This window comes from Oncorhynchus kisutch, linkage group LG17 (genome assembly GCF_002021735.2).
Source record: "Oncorhynchus kisutch isolate 150728-3 linkage group LG17, Okis_V2, whole genome shotgun sequence".
Taxonomy (NCBI): domain Eukaryota; kingdom Metazoa; phylum Chordata; class Actinopteri; order Salmoniformes; family Salmonidae; genus Oncorhynchus; species Oncorhynchus kisutch.
The window spans coordinates 55,689,447-55,707,431 of record NC_034190.2 but is presented as its reverse complement, the minus strand read 5'-3'; the positions used below and the strand labels follow the sequence as shown (position 1 = coordinate 55,707,431).

The window sequence follows — 17,985 nt, the reverse complement described above, 5'->3', positions numbered from 1 at the left end:
ATTTGTAATTCAACTTCAGTTTATTAGTGATGCATACAGCAATTAAGCATATAATTATTTTACCTTGAGTACCATAGTGCTGTACATATATTTAAAGCTAGAATCCTTAGTTGCTACATCCATAATGGACTTATACATTTTTATTTATCTGTTATTTTACCAGGTAAGTTGACTGAGAACATGTTCTCATTTGCAGCAACAACCTGGGGAATAGTTACAGGGGAGAGGAGGGGGATGAATGAGCCAATTGTAAACTGGGGAATATTAGGTGACCATGATGGTTTGAGGGCCAGATTGGGAATTTAGCCAGGACACCGGGGTTAACATCCCTACTCTTACAATAAGTGCCATGGGATTTTTAATGACCTCAGAGAGTCAGGACACCCGTTTAACGTCCCATCCGAAAGACAGCACCCTACACAGGGCAGTGTCCCCAATCACTGCCCTGGGGCATTGGTATATATATTTTTTTAGAACAGAGGAAAGAGTGCCTCCTACTGGCCCTCCAACACCACTTCCAGCAGCATCTGGTCTCCCATCCAGGAACTGACCAGGACCAACCCTGCTTAGCTTCAGAAGCACACCAGCAGTGGTATGCAGGGTGGTATGCTGCTATGCTGATTCTTGAACAATGTAACTTATGCCTCATGAGTTTAGTTCAACTGGTGTACCCCATCAGAAACGGAAATATAAACTTGTTTTACTCCAATGTTGATAAACAATGTAAATGTAAACAAACACTATAGCCTCTAAACATGGTTAAAAGTATAATTCTGATATCATTGATGGTCAGTCCTTGCATCCGTAGCCTAGCGGTTGAGAGCGGGATAGTAACCGGAAGGTCGCTGGTTTAAATCCCTGAGCTGGCAAGGTGTAAAAATCTGCCGTTTTGCCCTTGAGCAAGGCAGTTAACTCCCAACAACAACTGCTCCCGATGACATTGATTAAGGCAGCCCCCACACCGCGCTGAAGACTCATTTGCATTCAGTTGTGCAAAGAACTAGGTATCTTTCCCGATGAATCTGAGAGTGGTTATATTTCTCCAGGCCCATCTCTCAGCTTTTTACCAAAACACTTTGTTATTGTTTCAATTAAGGACTCTAGCTTTAATCAAATGTCTGCTGTAATTGAGAATAATACAAATAAAGTAAAATATCATGCCCTACAGGGTTTGGAATTGTTTAAAAAATATTCACTTTTATTACTCTATGTAGCAATATGCAGTACAAATCTTTCTCTGACAATTAACATACTTATCACCAGAAATGGGTAAACACATTTTTTTTAAATACCAGAACATTACTGATAACATATAAATTCTCAAATCAAATATATATACTGTATATAAACAGAAAAGGGATAGTGTGCTTGTCGGCATGCTGCCTTATGTTAGCAGTGTGTTCTCGGTGTTGTTTTATTAAAACGTTTCACCTGCTCCTGCTTCCGACTCACTGGCCCATCATTACAACGATCCTCCTCTGATACAGTCTTCACCAAGGTTACATAATAGCTGACACATTATCACCCCAAACAATCTCATTTCTATAAGATACTAAATTGTTCCACTGCTTGATTCACAGTTTATGGGGGGATTGCAATGGTCCTCTTGATTGGTCTTGTGATGCTGCTATGATGTCATTATTTGGGGCGGCAGGTAGCCTAGTGGTAAGAGCATTGGATTTATAACCGAAAGGTTGCAAGATCTAATCCCCGAGCTGACAAGGTACAAATCTGTCGTTCTGGCCCTGAACAAGGCAGTTAACCCACTGTTCCTAGGCCGTCATTGAAAATAAGAATTTGTTCTTAACTGACTTAGGCAAATAAATGTGATGTTTAATTCTATGGCTCTGATCCAATGACTGTATATCCATAGAGATTAGTATTCTAATCACTAATTCTGTGTATAGGTCTGACCTATGTGTACTTAGTATTAATTCCATTCATACCATTGTTGAACACTAATTTCTGATTGGCATTCTAGAGCATGCATTATTTCCCTTTATACAACAGGTGGGTCTAATCCTGAATGCTGATTGGTTAAAAGCGCATTCCATCTGGTGTCTATTCCACAAGTTACCACCGGCTAAATCTATGACGTTAAAATGCCTATTTACTCTGTTCCATCTGGCAATCTACTGTCTCATCAGCCCAGGCAGGGAACTTAAACTTAAAGAGCATCTAGACATTATCTCAAATTTCTTTTAGACTAACATTTAGTTTTCAACAGAGGAGATTTGTATAAACCTTACTGTCTGTCTCGCCGACATTTGCAACATTGTTTCAATATCTCCAACTGTCCCATAGTAATGAATGTGTAAGGGTCGGAATTCATTTTGTTCAACCTGAGCAAGTCTGACCACAAGTCCGAGACCACTATGATGACACACCAAATGCATTTGATGGATCCTTTTTGTCTTCTTCTAATGCCTCTTAAGGGGAAAGTAATCCAAATGTAACGGAAAGCAATCAGATAACATTACTGAGTTTGGGTAATCTAAAAGTTACGTTAATTATTACAACTTTGGACAGGTAACTAGTAACTGTAACAGATTACATTTAGAAAGTAACCTGCCAAACCCTGCAGGTAACCAGTCTCTGAAGTGGGACTTGAACAGGAAGACTACAGTCCAGGTGGTGACATCATATTTACAGTTCGGTGGGTGAGGGACGCTTCTAGCACCGTGACTAGAGTAGTGGTAGAAATGCCGACTCCTGATGTCACAGGTCCTTGGTGGTGGGGGTTTGATCTGTGTCTAATTCTCTCTCTCCATCAGTCTCTCATTCTCATTCGTGAATTACTGTAAATAAAATATAAAAAGACTCAAATCTATTTCAAAAGAAGAAGAAAAGAACAGCCTTCATGGTCTTATGATGCTGTCATGATGTCATATTCACATCTGGGTATGATCTTATTCTGTGGTGAAGTCATAAGTGATGTCCCAGCAGCCTCCACAATCCTATGTGGTGGTGCTGGGGTGATGTGACATGGGCTAAGTAAGCCTACAGACTCTGTGGTTCTCTGCAGGGATGTCATTGGTTGGGGCTATCGACTGGAGCGCTTGCAGCTGCTCCAGGCTGTCCTGCAGCTGGTGGGCACAGCTGGCCAGGTCCATGTAGAGCAGAGCAGAGTAGACATCCTCCAGGCCTGCAGCCGGGCCCTGGCTCCACAGCCGCAGCATCTGGTACTGCCGTTCCATGGAGCCTAGGCCCGGCTCCAGATCCACACGCTCCAGATGTCGGTCGGGCACAGAGAGCAGGCGCAGGAACTCCTTCCAGCGCCGCAGAGGCACCTCCTTGATGATGGCATACAACACCTTGGCGGGCCAGCGCTCCTCCTGGGTCTCCTGTCGAGGGACTGATGAAGAGAGGGGAAAGGTGGGGAAGAAAGAAATTATTGTAGTGTTCAGGTGAGCAAGGTGGTGTGGTGAATATTCAATCAAAACTGGTATCAGGACATTATGGTATGACGAAACCATATTGTTCGACTGAGGAACAGAGAAAAAGGAGAGGGAGGCAATCTGAAAGGTACTGTTATAGGTGAGAGAGATTCTTGAAAAATACAATTCTACACATTTTTACTAATTCATGAAAATTAAATAACTAAAATATAGTCGTTGCATAAGTATTCACCCCCTTAAATATAGGGTCTTCAAAAACGTTTTATTCAATGTCGTCTAAAATGAGAACTGTAACCCCTATCCATGAATACAGCTGGGGTTCTTCCAAAACACAACCCAGCCAAGCCGCACTGCTTCTTGACACAATGCACCAACACCAATGTGTTGGAGAAAACACCGTACACCTGGCGACCGTGTCAGTGTGCACTGCGCCCAGCCCGCCACAGGAGTCGCTAGTAAGCGATGGGACAAGAACATCCCTTTCAGCCAAACCCTCCCCTAGCCCGGACGACGCTGGGCCAATTGTGCGCCGCCCCATGGGTCTCCCAGGCGTGGCCGGCTGCGACAGAGCCTGGACCGAACCAGGATCTCTAGTGGCACAGCTAGCACTGCGATGCAGTGCCTTAGACCACTGCACCACTTGGGAGGCCCATACCATACAATCTTTGGTGCGATTTAGTACCATATATGAGCATATTGCCATAAAAGGGCAGGTCATATGTCATACCCACGAGCCCATTTCAAGATGGCTGCGACTCATGAAGCCAAAACGATACAAATCTTGAACAACGTTGATATGTGTTGAAAGAGAAGACTCACAGACGATAGGGATATGTTATTTGTCAGCCTGTGACCTACCATTGTCGCTTCACAGCCCAGAGAGTCGTTTTCACTAAACATCAAACAACTTACAAGGTAAGCAAAAAACAGTTACTTTGTGAGTGCTTAATCTTGTGTGATCTGAACTGTGCCATTCCTATCTATGTTCTGACCATTTCCTTATCTCCCAGGTGTTTTCTTTCTAATGATACCAAGTTCACGCATGTCCTTTTGACATAACTGCTTATTAAAATCAGTTACTTTTGGGTATGTCTATTTAGATGGAAAGCTACATTTTTGCCATTACATTTAAGAGGCTTTAGGCAAGCCTAAAAGAGTTCAGAAGTAACATTAGCCTTAACAAATCACAATACGTTATATGGACTCCGAGTGAAATAATAGGGGTTGAAATGATTGAATGACTACTCTTTCCTCTGTCCCCTATACATACAACATCTGTAAGGTCCCTCAGTCAAGTATTGCATTTCAAGCACAGATTCAACTACTATTGAGTAGATCGTGGACAAAAAAATGACACATCCATTTGAATCCCACTTTGTAACATAATAAAATGTGAAGAAATCCAAGGCAGGTGTACACTTTCTATAGGCACTATAAGTATTAGAGAGTGTGGGCGAGATTCCACCAAAACTGGTCTCAGATCATTTTTGGGGATGAGAGAAAACACTGTGAGGATGTGTTTTTAGGAGTGATAAATGATTGTTTTTTCTAACAACATGAACATATCTCTGTCTAGTCTGTGTAAATTATGTGTGATGCTAATAGTTTAAATAACAAAATGCTTGCTAGAAATAAAGGTATTTGCACACTATGCAAAATCCCAGTTCAATTCATTTGTTTTTGTGAAGGAAGCCTCAGTCTGTATGGGAATGACACGCAACCTGAGCTACACAAATGCTCCATAACCTTACAACGACACCACAGGGGAATTCTGATGTTGACAACCATGATCAATCTTCATGTAAACTAAACGTGGGCATACTGTTTCATCATAAAGAGACATAAACATGGGGTTTTGACTGAAATATCAACAAGTAAACCTAACATTTGAGGTTAGAACCGGGTGGAAAGACTGGGGACAAACCCTTACTCTCACAGTGCTAAAACTACGCTAACTAATGTCACGCTTATCAGGTGCATATTTTCAGTGGATTGGATGTTGGAATCAGAGTGTAATTTGTAAGATGGATAAGGCAACACGCTCAAATGTTAAATGTCAAGCATCTGGCTACTTCTTGGTATCTGATTTGCCATTTTCTCTGAGGCTCTGCTTATTTCTGATTCATATCATCAAAGTTTCCCAGTTTCCACCTACACATGCATGCCACCACCATGTGGCTGACCAGAGATAACTTTTACGCTGACACACTGAGGTGTTAAAGGAAAGGCGGTTGTTTTGATTCTGAGAAACACAACAAACCACAACAGAGATGCTGCCCACACCAGGAACAGGAACAGGACAGGTAGTAAGTACTATGCTGTACTACTCAGAAATGTGCTTGGTGGGATGTCAGTCCTATTTTATCTTAAGAGTACAGGGACTTTTGCTTCAGATTTTTTTTAACATTAACGTTATTACAATATGTCATATACATTTATTATAAATCCAAGCTTCTGAACACAACCTTAAGTAGTACTACTGTAGCTTGCTAGAGAAGCTGAAAGCAACAAACTACAATAAAGACTTACTTCTGGGCTCTCTGGCTGGCAACAGGGGTGTGACAAGGGTGTGATACTCCGTCTTGGCAGCACTGTGAGAGAATGTCGTCATGGGAATCCCTTGAGTAATATTCAGTGTCTTGTAAGGGACAGGCAGACAGACAAGTCGTTAGCATCTGTCTGGCTAAGCAGTGCAGAAAAGCTTCCATACGCACATACAGTATATGTATATGGTAACATATCAAAATAGATACAGGTCATTTTCTAAACTAGATAAGTACTTACAGCTTTAAAATCACTGACTTTGTAATTAAAGAGGATAAAGACAAATTATTGGAAGAAAAAAAAGACCTATTGATGTAAACATTGTATCCAGAGTAACTTCCAGTAGTGGGTCTATAAAAAAAAATCTGACTTTTTCCCCCCCCGTAATGTAGTGCACGTGCTAATAGTGCGCGTAATGCACGTGCTAGTCAGGATTGGTCTACAGATAAATAAACATGTATTTTTCTCATGTTCTTTATCGTTTCTCACTTGCTTCCTTTCCCACACTATCACTATCACTGATGATCCAAATGTAACACAAGAAACTGATACTTACCAGTGATGTTGGGCCATTTGGCTGACCTGTTTGAGTTAAAGACAGACTATCAGCGTTTCCTCCACCAACTGTCGCAGTGAATAACTTGTAAAGTGTATTCACATCAGATCTCTTTAAGATTTCATATGAATAATTATAATTACTGCTAATAACAGTTGACCCATATTTTCATGTAAACCAAGTATTGCATTCAACACTTCAAAATATAAAATAACTTTCTATTATATATGAATTGCTCTAAGGGGTTCAATCTCAGTAGGCCATTGATAAGCCAGAGCCCACACTGTGAAATGGGTTACTGGATAGTTTATCATTACCATTGGCTGATGTGTCCCTTGTAGGCAACTGGAGGTCCTTTTCAGGGGTCGCACAACAGCCATGTACCATCCATCCAACCTTAGTCAGGGCAAGGAGACTGGCAAATAACAGAATGGTCACCAGGACAACCACAAAGACATACCCGATGGTCAGAAGGGGATCTGTTGAGGATATGAATAAATATAACCATCAGTGGTGTTTTTCATACCACAAAAACAACTGAACTATGTGACTACATTTAAGGTTCAGAAGAATGAAGGGGAGAGAGCAACACGATTAAACTAGAGCACCATTTGTTGCATGGAGGAGAAATTTAAGTTACTGTAAAAAAAAATGTACATCATAGAATTTGTCAGTATGATGCACTAACGCTGTCGATAGATTCATGCTATCAATTCAGCGGCAATAGTGCCAGATGACTTGGACAGCAACATGAACATGATGATACTCTTACGGAGGTGCAGGGATAATTCAGATGGAACTGTTAGCAGGCATATAGGTGTGCCTGTGTCAGGGAATACAGGACGGCTTGGGACGCTGCTCGTCCAATCAGCATCCAGGATTTCAACAAACCATTTTTAGAATTGTTAAAAGGTAAGGTTGTCTGACCATTAATGACAGGCGCTGTGACAGGACTACAAAGGCTTCATGAGGTGACTGAAAGAAGGATCTGTGGAAGCCAAGTTATTGGTGGAACTCACAATGGACTGGAGTGATGCTGGGGTTGGGTTTCAAGGGTGTCAAGGGTGTCAAGGGTGTCAAGGTTGGGAGTCTCTGAGTCGTAGTATTGGTGCAGGAGGAGTGACATTCTGTATATTTGGAACAGTCTTTACTGAAACATGAAGACAGAAAAACTCAAGGTCACACACATTAAAACCAGAGGGGATTTCCCAGAAAACGCTGTCACCTTGACATTCAAAATAATTGTTTTATAAGATACCAACAACACTAATGTATACATTTCAAGACTGGACAAGGGAAAGTCAGATGGAGCCCATGTTTAGAAAACTTTCAACAAAAGGAAGGTTTAGATACAGATGTTTTTTGTATGTTGTGCTTTTGCATTGTTCCCAATCCAGCCTAGAAGTTTAAACTTCCTCAATCTTAGTGTCACAACGATTTTTTACTTAAATCAGAGGGATGAAAATAAATATTGTATCTGTGACAAGTGGGCGTGCCTTTAGAACATGGATTACCAGAAACACAAGAGTACCTCAGAAACATAGAAGGGATGTTCAGGAACTTCAGACCGTATAAATCTGATAAAGCACCACTTTGAAAGGAAGTCCTCAACCCACTGACCTCAATGCATGTCATTACAGGATCTGATTGATCTTTCAGCAGCATCCAACAAATAACTGTGCTCCCTTAGTTGACGTCAGCAACAGAGCATGTTAATTTTCTAGTACACTGGATTAAAACCCATGGCTGAGTCATTTCAGGGAAATTAAATCTACATCGACAAAAACTGTGGGTGTTGAGAGGTTATACTGAAGATGTTCTCTATATATTGCACTACTTTTGTAATTTTAAAAAATGTAACCTTTATTTAACTAGGCAAGTCAGTTAAGAACAAATTCTTATTTACAATGACGGCCTACCCCGGCCAAACCCGGACGATGCTGGGCCAATTGTGCGCCGCCCTATGGGACTCCCAATCACGGTCGGATGTGATGCAGCCTGGATTCAAACCAGGTACTGCAGTGACGCCTCTTTCACTGAGATGCAGTGTCTTAGACCACTGTGCCACTCGGGAGCCCTTTTGATCAGGGCCCATATCAAAAGTAGTGCACTATATAGGGACCACGATGCAATTTTGGATGCACGAAGGTCTCAATGTGAAACACTGTGGATGTGTCTGAGGTACTTTGGCAAGAATACAAATTTGATTTAAAAAATGTTCTAGGATGTTCCATGGTCATTGCCTCTGTCGAAATGTGATGGGTTTGTGAGACTAAAGACATGTGTGAGCACTACTCCTTGGCACTACAGAATGTTGTATTGTCAGAGCTAAACAGAAAGGGTGGTGCGTATGCTCAGCTTACTAAATGTATAAATATTGTAGAAGCTGGAATCTGGTGGTCGTACGTTTGACATTTGAAGCATTGCAACCCATTTCTGGATTTCTTTGGGTAGTAATTCTTCATGCAGCCACATTCAGTGTCATTCTTGGGCTCACAACTCTTCACCACCATTTGAGAGGCTAAGACACAAAGACAAAGCAAAGACACTGTCTCAGTCTCACTCCTATCACATAAACACACACACACACACACACACACACACACACACACACACACACACACACACAGTTGATAGAAACAGTTCTAGCAGTGTAAAATATTAAAATTGTTCTCTTTGCACACTGCGTGTGTGGTTCTGCTGACAGAATACGCTCAAGTCACACACCATAAATAAGCACACAGATGTTCTTCACACAAACATGAACACGTCTGAAAAATAACTGCAGCACTCAGTGCATTATTAGACTGCAGTCCATACAGTAGATGGTCACGTAAATAGGAGTGAAGAATGCTTACCTCTTTCATCACATGCTTTACAGCGTTTACAAGCTACATCATAATTTTGTATTGCAGCGAATTCTTTGCCCGCAATACATTTTATGCATTTGGAGGTTCCTTTTTCAATGTGAAAGCCTGAAAGACATGTTGAAATAAAGTGCAATGTATATGTATCTTTCGCCAAGTGATGCACAAACATTGTATTATATGCACTGTAATGTGTCTCAATTTAACTACGGTCTTACATCAAGATTGTGAACAAAGCTGTGACAATACTGTATACACCAGGGGTACTCAAATACTATCGGAGAAGGTTCGGTCACACAAATGTCCTAGGTGACAAAAGTCCGGATGGATATTGTAATTTATCAGCGTAGTAACAAACCCCCACCTCACAAACCATGCATCCCCAAATTGTTCAAACTGTTTACACCACTCTTGTTGGCGGTGATACAATTTTGCAGTTTTAAAGCACATTTCTTGCAATTCTACACATTTTGCCATGGGGTGGAGAGAACATTTTGCCATTTTAAAGTTGGAGTTCTTAATGGTGAAACAGCCATGTCTGTTTGCAATACTACAACACCAAAGAAGTTACTGCAAACAACAAACACCTCGGACATCATTGCACGAGCAATAGAAGAGCACAATATGTACTACTTTTTTTAAATCATGCTGCTCCTCAGCTTCTTCACACTACTGCGGATTCCATCTTTTAAGTTTCCGGCAATTCTACACATTTTGCCATGTCTTGTGTGTGTTCATATGATACAAATAGCTCTGTCAGTAAATGACATAACAAGAGGAAAACTGCCCATGCAATACCAAATTTCAAAATTGCACCTACTACTACAACTCTCAATAGCAGAAAGTTGAAAGCCCGACTTAATTTCAAAAATAAAATAAAAAGTTGGGACCCGCGGTCCGTTTTGACACCATTTTGGGTCCGAATCTGTACCGCTGTCAGCCTATTGAGTGTGGCTGGTATACACTATACTGTAGTGTAGTTCGGGACTAACTAGTTCCACTTCTGTTCAAGCTCAGATTCTAATTGTGTTACTCAGTGATGTTTACCTGCTGGACAATCACTGCAGGTTCTTTCCGGGTGATTTTTTAGCATCTCCTCAGTGCAACTCTGCACAGAGTCAAGACAGGCTAGTGTCAACACCTGGCAGACAAAGGAGAGACAGAGGTTTGTCATTAGTGATATGCCATTTGTCCTTGAGGAGTGCATAAACTGCTACAGCTTACAATATGCCAACATACTGATATACACTTCCAAAATACATTTATGTGTCTTTGGAAATTACCTCACTAATGGCCCACAATTAAAGGGGCATTGTGCAGGGTTTTAACCTCATATTCATTATCTAAAGCACAATACCAGTGTCTACATATGAGCAAACGATATGTGATAATTAGGAACACTTAATAAGATTTGGCCAGTCAACACATTTAGAAATATTGCCTTCCACTTCACAACCTTGCTAACACCTATGACAACTATTATCACCAAATATTAAATAGTAAACATTTCGAGCATCGTCATAAATAACCCTAAACGTAATCCATTGACAGTAACATGAAATAATTGTCTGTCATTATATAAATAAACTGCTATGATATCACTTTACATATCCGTTATGATGCAGTTACATAAGCATTATGACAGGCCAATAACAAAACAAAAAAATGTATCCAAATTAATGTAAAGCAGAATGTGAATTTCCAATCAAAGTAGAGGAATTTTAATGAACATACAGAAATGAGAATATACAGAAATTAGATTTTGATAATAATTGCGTAAATACTTACCAACACATAGAACCACATTTTGAAAAGAATTTTAAATGTTAAAATGTAGCCAGTGGTTTGCTTCTCTCATCTGAAATAAATGGATGTACTCAAATCAATCATAAAACAAAACTTAAGATCAATATTAAAAAGACTATAGCCAAAAAATACATAGTGAGTCAATACAAAATGTTTGCAGCATTCTAGCTAGCCATTTGCCAATTTCCTAGTAGAAATTTGAACAAAAAAGCTAAAATGGCTCTTAAAACGCAGTGATGAGTTACAAGTAGGTCAAAGGAAGTCTATAGTGTCAGCTCTTTCAAGACTTCAGAGAACTGATAAGGCAACAGGAAACTCAGTCAGATAAAATACTGGTTTCCATTGCTGGTACAATCATACGTAAGCAAGCAGTTCTATTTAAGTCTGTAAAGCTGCAATTTACTGTACATTGCCTTCAAAAAATATTCACACCCCTTGACTTTTTCCACATGTTGTTGTGTTACAAAGTGGGATTCAAATGGATTTTTTTGTCAACAACCTACACAAAATACTTTAATGTCAAAGTGGAAGAAAAATTCAAACATTTGTAAAAAGAAATATGACAAATAAAACACTCATATCTTGATAAGATAAGTATTCAACCCCCTGAGTCAATACATGTAAGAATCACCTTTGGCACCGATTACAGCTGTGAGTCTTTCTGGGTAAGTCTCTAAGAGCTTTCCACACCTGGACTGTGCAGCATTTTCCCATTTTTATTTTCAAAATTCTTCAAGCTCTGTCAAATTGGTTGTTGATCATTGCAAGACAACAATTTTCAGGTCTTGACATAGATTTTTCAAGTAGATTTAATTCAAAACTGTAACTCGGCCACACAGGAACATTCACGGTCTTCTTGATTATCAATTTTCATGCCGTGAAGGAGGTCTTCGTGGGCAATTCTCAGCCTTGTCTCAGGGCAGTAAGCTGGTGGTTTCAAGATATCCCTCGAGTGGTGTGGGGCTGTGCTTTGGCAAAGTGGGTGGGGTTATATCCTGCCTGGTTGGCCATGTCCAGGGGTATCTAACAGGGCCACAGTGTCTCCCGACCCCTCCTGTCTCAGCCTCCAGTATCTATTCTGCAATAGTTTATGTGTCGGGGGTCTAGGGTCAGTCTGTTATATCTGGTATAATTCTTCTGTCTTGTCCGGTGTCCTATGTGAATTTAAGCATGCTCCCTCTAATCCTCTCTTTTATTTTTATTTTTTATTTCACCTTTATTTAACCAGGTAGGCTAGTTGAGAACAAGTTCTCATTTGCAACTGCGACCTGGCCAAGATAAAGCATAGCAGTGTGAACAGACAACACAGAGTTACACATGGAGTAAACAATTAACAAGTCAATAACACAGTAGAAAAAAAAGGGGGAGTCTATATACAATGTGTGCAAAAGGCATGAGGAGGTAGGCGAATGATTACAATTTTGCAGATTAACACTGGAGTGATAAATGATCAGATGGTCATGTACAGGTAGAGATATTGGTGTGCAAAAGAGCAGAAAAGTAAATAAATAAAAACAGTATGGGGATGAGGTAGGTGAAAATGGGTGGGCTATTTACCAATAGACTATGTACAGCTGCAGCGATCGGTTAGCTGCTCAGATAGCTGATGTTTGAAGTTGTTGAGGGAGATAAAAGTCTCCAACCTCAGCGATTTTTGCAATTCGTTCCAGTCACAGGCAGCAGAGTACTGGAACGAAAGGCGGCCAAATGAGGTGTTGGCTTTAGGGATGATCAGTGAGATACACCTGCTGGAGCGCGTGCTACGGATGGGTGTTGCCATCATGACCAGTGAACTGAGATAAGGCGGAGCTTTACCTAGCATGGACTTGTAGATGACCTGGAGCCAGTGGGTCTGGCGACGAATATGTAGCGAGGGCCAGCCGACTAGAGCATACAAGTCGCAGTGGTGGGTGGTATAAGGTGCTTTAGTGACAAAACGGATGGCACTGTGATAGACTGCATCCAGTTTGCTGAGTAGAGTGTTGGAAGCCATTTTGTAGATGACATCGCCGAAGTCGAGGATCGGTAGGATAGTCAGTTTTACTAGGGTAAGCTTGGCGGCGTGAGTGAAGGAGGCTTTATTGCAGAATAGAAAGCCGACTCTTGATTTGATTTTCGATTGGATATGTTTGATATGAGTCTGGAAGGAGAGTTTGCAGTCTAGCCAGACACCTCTCTCTCCCTCTCTCTAGGGCCATGCCTCAGGACTACCTGGCCTGATGACTCCTTGCTGTCCCCAGTCCACCTGGTCGTGCTGCTGCTCCAGTTTCAACTGTTCTGCCTGTGGCTATGGAACACTGACCTGTACACCGGACGTGCTACCTTGTCCCGGAGCTGCCGTTTTCGACTCTCTCTCTACTGCAACTGCTGTCTCAAACTATGAATGCTCGGCTATGAAAAGCCAACTGACATTTACTCTTGAGGTGCTGACCTGTTGCATCCTCTACAACCACTGTGATTATTATTATTTGACCCTGCTGGTCATCTATGACCGTTTGAACATCTTGGCCATGTACTGTTATAATCTCCACCCGGCACAGCCAGAAGAGGACTGGCCACCCCTCAGAGCCTGGTTGCTCACTAGGTTCCTTCCTAGGCTTCTGCCTTTCTAAGGGGAGTTTTTCCTAGCCACCTGTAACGGTTCTCTTTTGGTGAAGGAGAGTCGGACCAAAATGCGGTGTGTAGATTGCGATCCATGTTTAATCATCAAACGTAAAACACGAATCAATACAAAAACTACAAAAACAACAAACGTGGAAACGTAACGAAAACCGAAACAGCCCTATCTGGTGAAAACACAGAGACAGGAACAAGGACACTAAGGACAATCACCCACGACACACTCAAAGAATATGGCTGCCTAAATATGGTTCCCAATCAGAGACAACGATAAACACCTGCCTCTGATTGAGAACCACTTCAGACAGCCATAGACTTAACTAGAACACCCCACTAAGCTACAATCCCAATACATACACACCACATACAAAAACCCATGCCACACCCTGGCCTGACCAAATAAATGAAGATAAACACAAAATACTTTGACCAGGGCGTGACACCACCGTGCTTCTACATCTGCATTGCTTGCTGTTTGGAGTTTTAGGCTGGGTTTCTGTATAGCACTTTGTGACATTGGCTAATGTAAAAAGGGATTTATAAATACATTTGATTGATTGATTGATTTGGCCTTGTGTTTTAGGTTATTGTCCTGCTGAAAGGTGAATTGATCTCCCAGTTTCTGGAGGAAAGCAGACTGAACCAGGTTTTCCACTAGGATTTTGCCTGAGTTTAGCTCCATTCCGTTAATTTTTTTAATCTTGAAAAACTCCCCAGTCCTTAACAATTACAAGCATACCCATAACAGGGCTGGCATGAGAAATAATCCGTTGATCGGGCCTTTGATTTCCATAGGCGGGCACGTTTTTTCAAAGAACTGCAAAGCTGCTGGGTTTTTCACGCTCAACAGTTTCCCGTGTGTGTCAAGAATGGCCCACCATCCAAAGGACATCCAGCCAACTTGACACAACTGTGGGAAGCATTGGAGTCAACATTAGTCAGAATCCCTGTTGAGCGTTTTTGATACCTTGTAGAGTCCATGCCCTGGCGAATTGAGGCTGTTCTGAGGGCAAAATGGGAGAGGGGGGTGTAACTCATTTTTAGGAAGGTGTTTTGCATATACAGTTGAAGTTGGAAGTTTACATACACCTTAGCCAAATACATTTAAACTCAGTTTTTCACAATTCCTGACATTTAATCTAAGTAAAGATTCCCTGTTTTAGGTCAGTTAGTGTTATAATCACCACTTTATTTTAAGAATGTTAAATGTCAGAATAATAGTAGAACGAATGCTTTTTTCAGCTTTTGTTTCCGTCATCACATTCCTAGTGGGTCGAAGTTTACATACACTCAATTAGTATTCGCTAGCATTGCCTTAAATTGCTTAACTTGGGTTAAACATTTCAGGTAGTCTTCCACAAGCTTCCCACAATAAGTTGGTTGAATTTTGGCCCATTCCTCCTGACAGAGCTGGTGGAACTGAGTCAGGTTTGTAGGCTTTGGAAATATGGAAATATGGAAATTTGGAAATATGCTTGGGGTCATTGTCCATTTGGAAGACCCATTTGCGACCAAGCTTTAACTTGAGATGTTGCTTCAATATATCCACATAATTTTACTGCCTCATGATGTCATCTATTTTGTGAAGTGCACCAGTCCCTCCTGCAGCAAAGCACACCCACAACATGATGCTGCCACCACCCCTGTGCTTCACGGTTGGGATGGTGTTCTTCGGCTTGCAAGAATCCCCCCTTTTCCTCCAAACATAACGATGGTCATTATGGCCAAACAGTTCTATTTTTATTTCCTCAGACCAGAGGACATTTCTCCAAAAAGTAACATTTTTGTACCCATGTGCAGTTGCAAACCGTAGTCTCACTTTTTTATGGCGGTTTTGGAGCTGTGGCTTTTTCATTGCTGAGCTGCCTTTCAGGTTATGTCGATATAGGACTTGTTTTACTGTGGATATAGATACTTTTGTACCGGTTTCCTCCAGCATCTTCACGAGGTCCTTTGCTGTTGTTCTGGGATTGATTTGCACTTTTTGCACTAAAGTACGTTCATCTCTAGGAGACAGAATGTGTCTCCTTCCTGAGCGCTATGACGGTTGCGTGGTCCCATGGTGTTTATACTTGCATACTATTGTTTGTACAGATGAACGTGGTACCTTCTGGCATTTGGAAATTGCTCCCAAGGATGAACCATAGTTGTGGAGGTCTACACTTTTTTTTCTGAGGTCTTGGCTGATTTCTTTTGATTTTCCCATGATGTCAAGCAAAGAGGCAATGAGTTTGAAGGTGGGCCTTGAAATACATCCACAGGTACACCTCCAATTGACTCAAATTATGTCAATTAGCCTATCTGAAGCGCCTAAAGCCATGACATCATTTTCTGGAATATTCCAAGCTGTTTAAAGGCACAGTCGATTTAGTCTATGTAAACTTCTGACCCACTGGAATTGTGATACAGGAAATTATAAGTGAAATATTCTGTCTGTAAACAATTGTTGGAAAAATGACAAGTGTCATGCACAAAGTAGATGTCCTAACCGAATTGCCAAAACTATAGTTTGTTAAAATGAGTTTTAATGACTGCAACATAAGTGTATGTAAACTTCCGACATCAACTGTACGTAAAAAATTATACATAGTGTCCCGCACATGCGCAAGCCCTCTTTGACCATTAGCTGTCAGGAAGAGAGGTCCAGTAAAAGTCAGATCCGCAGCAGCTCTGTAAATTATAAAGTCAATCTCAATGTGACTTGGATTTAAAAAGAATAGCGCAGAGACTGATGCTAAAAAATATGTTAACACCAATCCAATGCTTTTAAACTTTAGTAGTACAAAAATAATCAAGTTGGCTTCTGAGTGGCGCAGTGGTATAAGGCACTGCATCATTGCATCTCAGTGCTAGAGGCATCACTACAGACTCTGGTTCGATTCCAGGCTGTATCACAACCGGCCGTGATTGGGAGTTCCATAGGGCGGCGCACAATTGGCCCAGCGTTGTCCGGGTTAGGGTTTGGCCGTCATTGTAAATAATAATTTGTTCTTAACTGACTTGCCTAGGTAAATAAATACTTAAAAGATTCCCTGTTAGCTAGCGATACACAAGCTAGGCCTATTTGAAATGAATCTCCTGGATGCATTTACCTGCCAGATTCAGTAGCTTGAAAACCTCCCAAAAGCTTGAAAACCCAATTAGATTTTTGGTTAAAGTTAAAGATGCTAGCTGTGCCACTAGAGATTCTGGGTTCGAGTCCAGGCTCTGTCACAGCCAGCCCGCGACCGGTAGACACATGGGTCAGCCCACAATTGGCCCAGCGTCATTTGGGTTACTCTCCCGAGTCTGTACGGTTGTAGCAGCGATGAGACAAGACTGTAACTACTAATTGGATACCACTAAATTGGGGAGAAAAAAGGTAAATATGCATTATGCAGAAATCGATCCATCATTTCCTGGTTGCTCAAATTAAAATAGTGCGCCTAATTTCAGTATATGCGACAAAACAAGCATTATACTATGCCATCACACTTCTGACACCAGTGTAGCAAACAGCAACATTGCGGGTCACCCAAAAAGTTACATATTGCAGCTTAAAGAAAAAATAAACATAATACATAATTTTTTTTTGTTAGTTTGAGTCAAAGATAATAGTTGCAGAATAGTTTTCGTGTTTCAAACTGGTTTGTTAATTATTTTATTTAAATTGACAATTTTTTAAATTCCTGACAAGTTTTTGTTTCAGTATTCATTTACTATAAAAACCTTGGTTAGGAGACATAGGTTCGTTACCGTTTGCTATGCCATCCCATCACATCCCACTTCTGACACCAGTGTAGCAAACAGCAACATTGCGGGTCTCCTTGTGTATTGTGGTGAAATACTTGACCAAATCATTATTGTAGTATCCCAGGAATGCTATATCCACTGCCCTTGGACTGTATGCTCTCTAACATTAATTATGAAACAATTCCATAATAAACAAAAGTCACTTGGCTACCATTACTAGTGGAAAAAAATCAAGTGCCAATGTAACAAGTTTTTGGCGTCTGATAAAATCAAGAAGTCATGTATCGAAAAATGCTCTTTTTGAGTAATGTTTGCCATTGACACCTGATGGACATTAGATCAATGCTTTGTGCGTCGTTTCGCATTATAACCAAGTTAAAATAAATCCACCGCAGTTTGATTCAGATTAGCCTACTTTTAAAAATGTCCAGCCTTCGGACAGCTTGGCAACAGCAGCTACGTA

The 17,985-nt window shown here is 41.0% G+C and overlaps 1 protein-coding gene across 2 annotated transcripts; it reads right to left on the bottom strand.

Annotated features, from left to right (window-relative positions):
* Positions 1–523: 523 nt before the first annotated feature.
* Positions 524–17,980, bottom strand: LOC109907944 (tumor necrosis factor receptor superfamily member 1A). Of its 2 annotated transcripts, none has more exons than XM_020506254.2 (9): positions 17,526–17,980; positions 10,413–10,506; positions 9,357–9,473; positions 8,905–9,019; positions 7,518–7,648; positions 6,816–6,977; positions 6,499–6,524; positions 5,928–6,036; positions 524–3,355 (listed from the first exon to the last, which is right to left on the bottom strand). In XM_020506254.2, exons 2-9 carry the CDS (start codon positions 10,456–10,458, stop codon positions 2,991–2,993), a joined length of 1,071 nt encoding a protein of 356 aa, XP_020361843.1. In that variant the 5' UTR covers positions 10,459–10,506; positions 17,526–17,980; the 3' UTR covers positions 524–2,990. The 2 variants fall into 2 exon arrangements, with proteins under 2 accessions (XP_020361843.1, XP_020361842.1); XM_020506253.2 differs by lacking the exon at positions 17,526–17,980 and adding an exon at positions 11,154–11,614.
* Between the last annotated feature and the right edge of the window lie 5 nt (positions 17,981–17,985).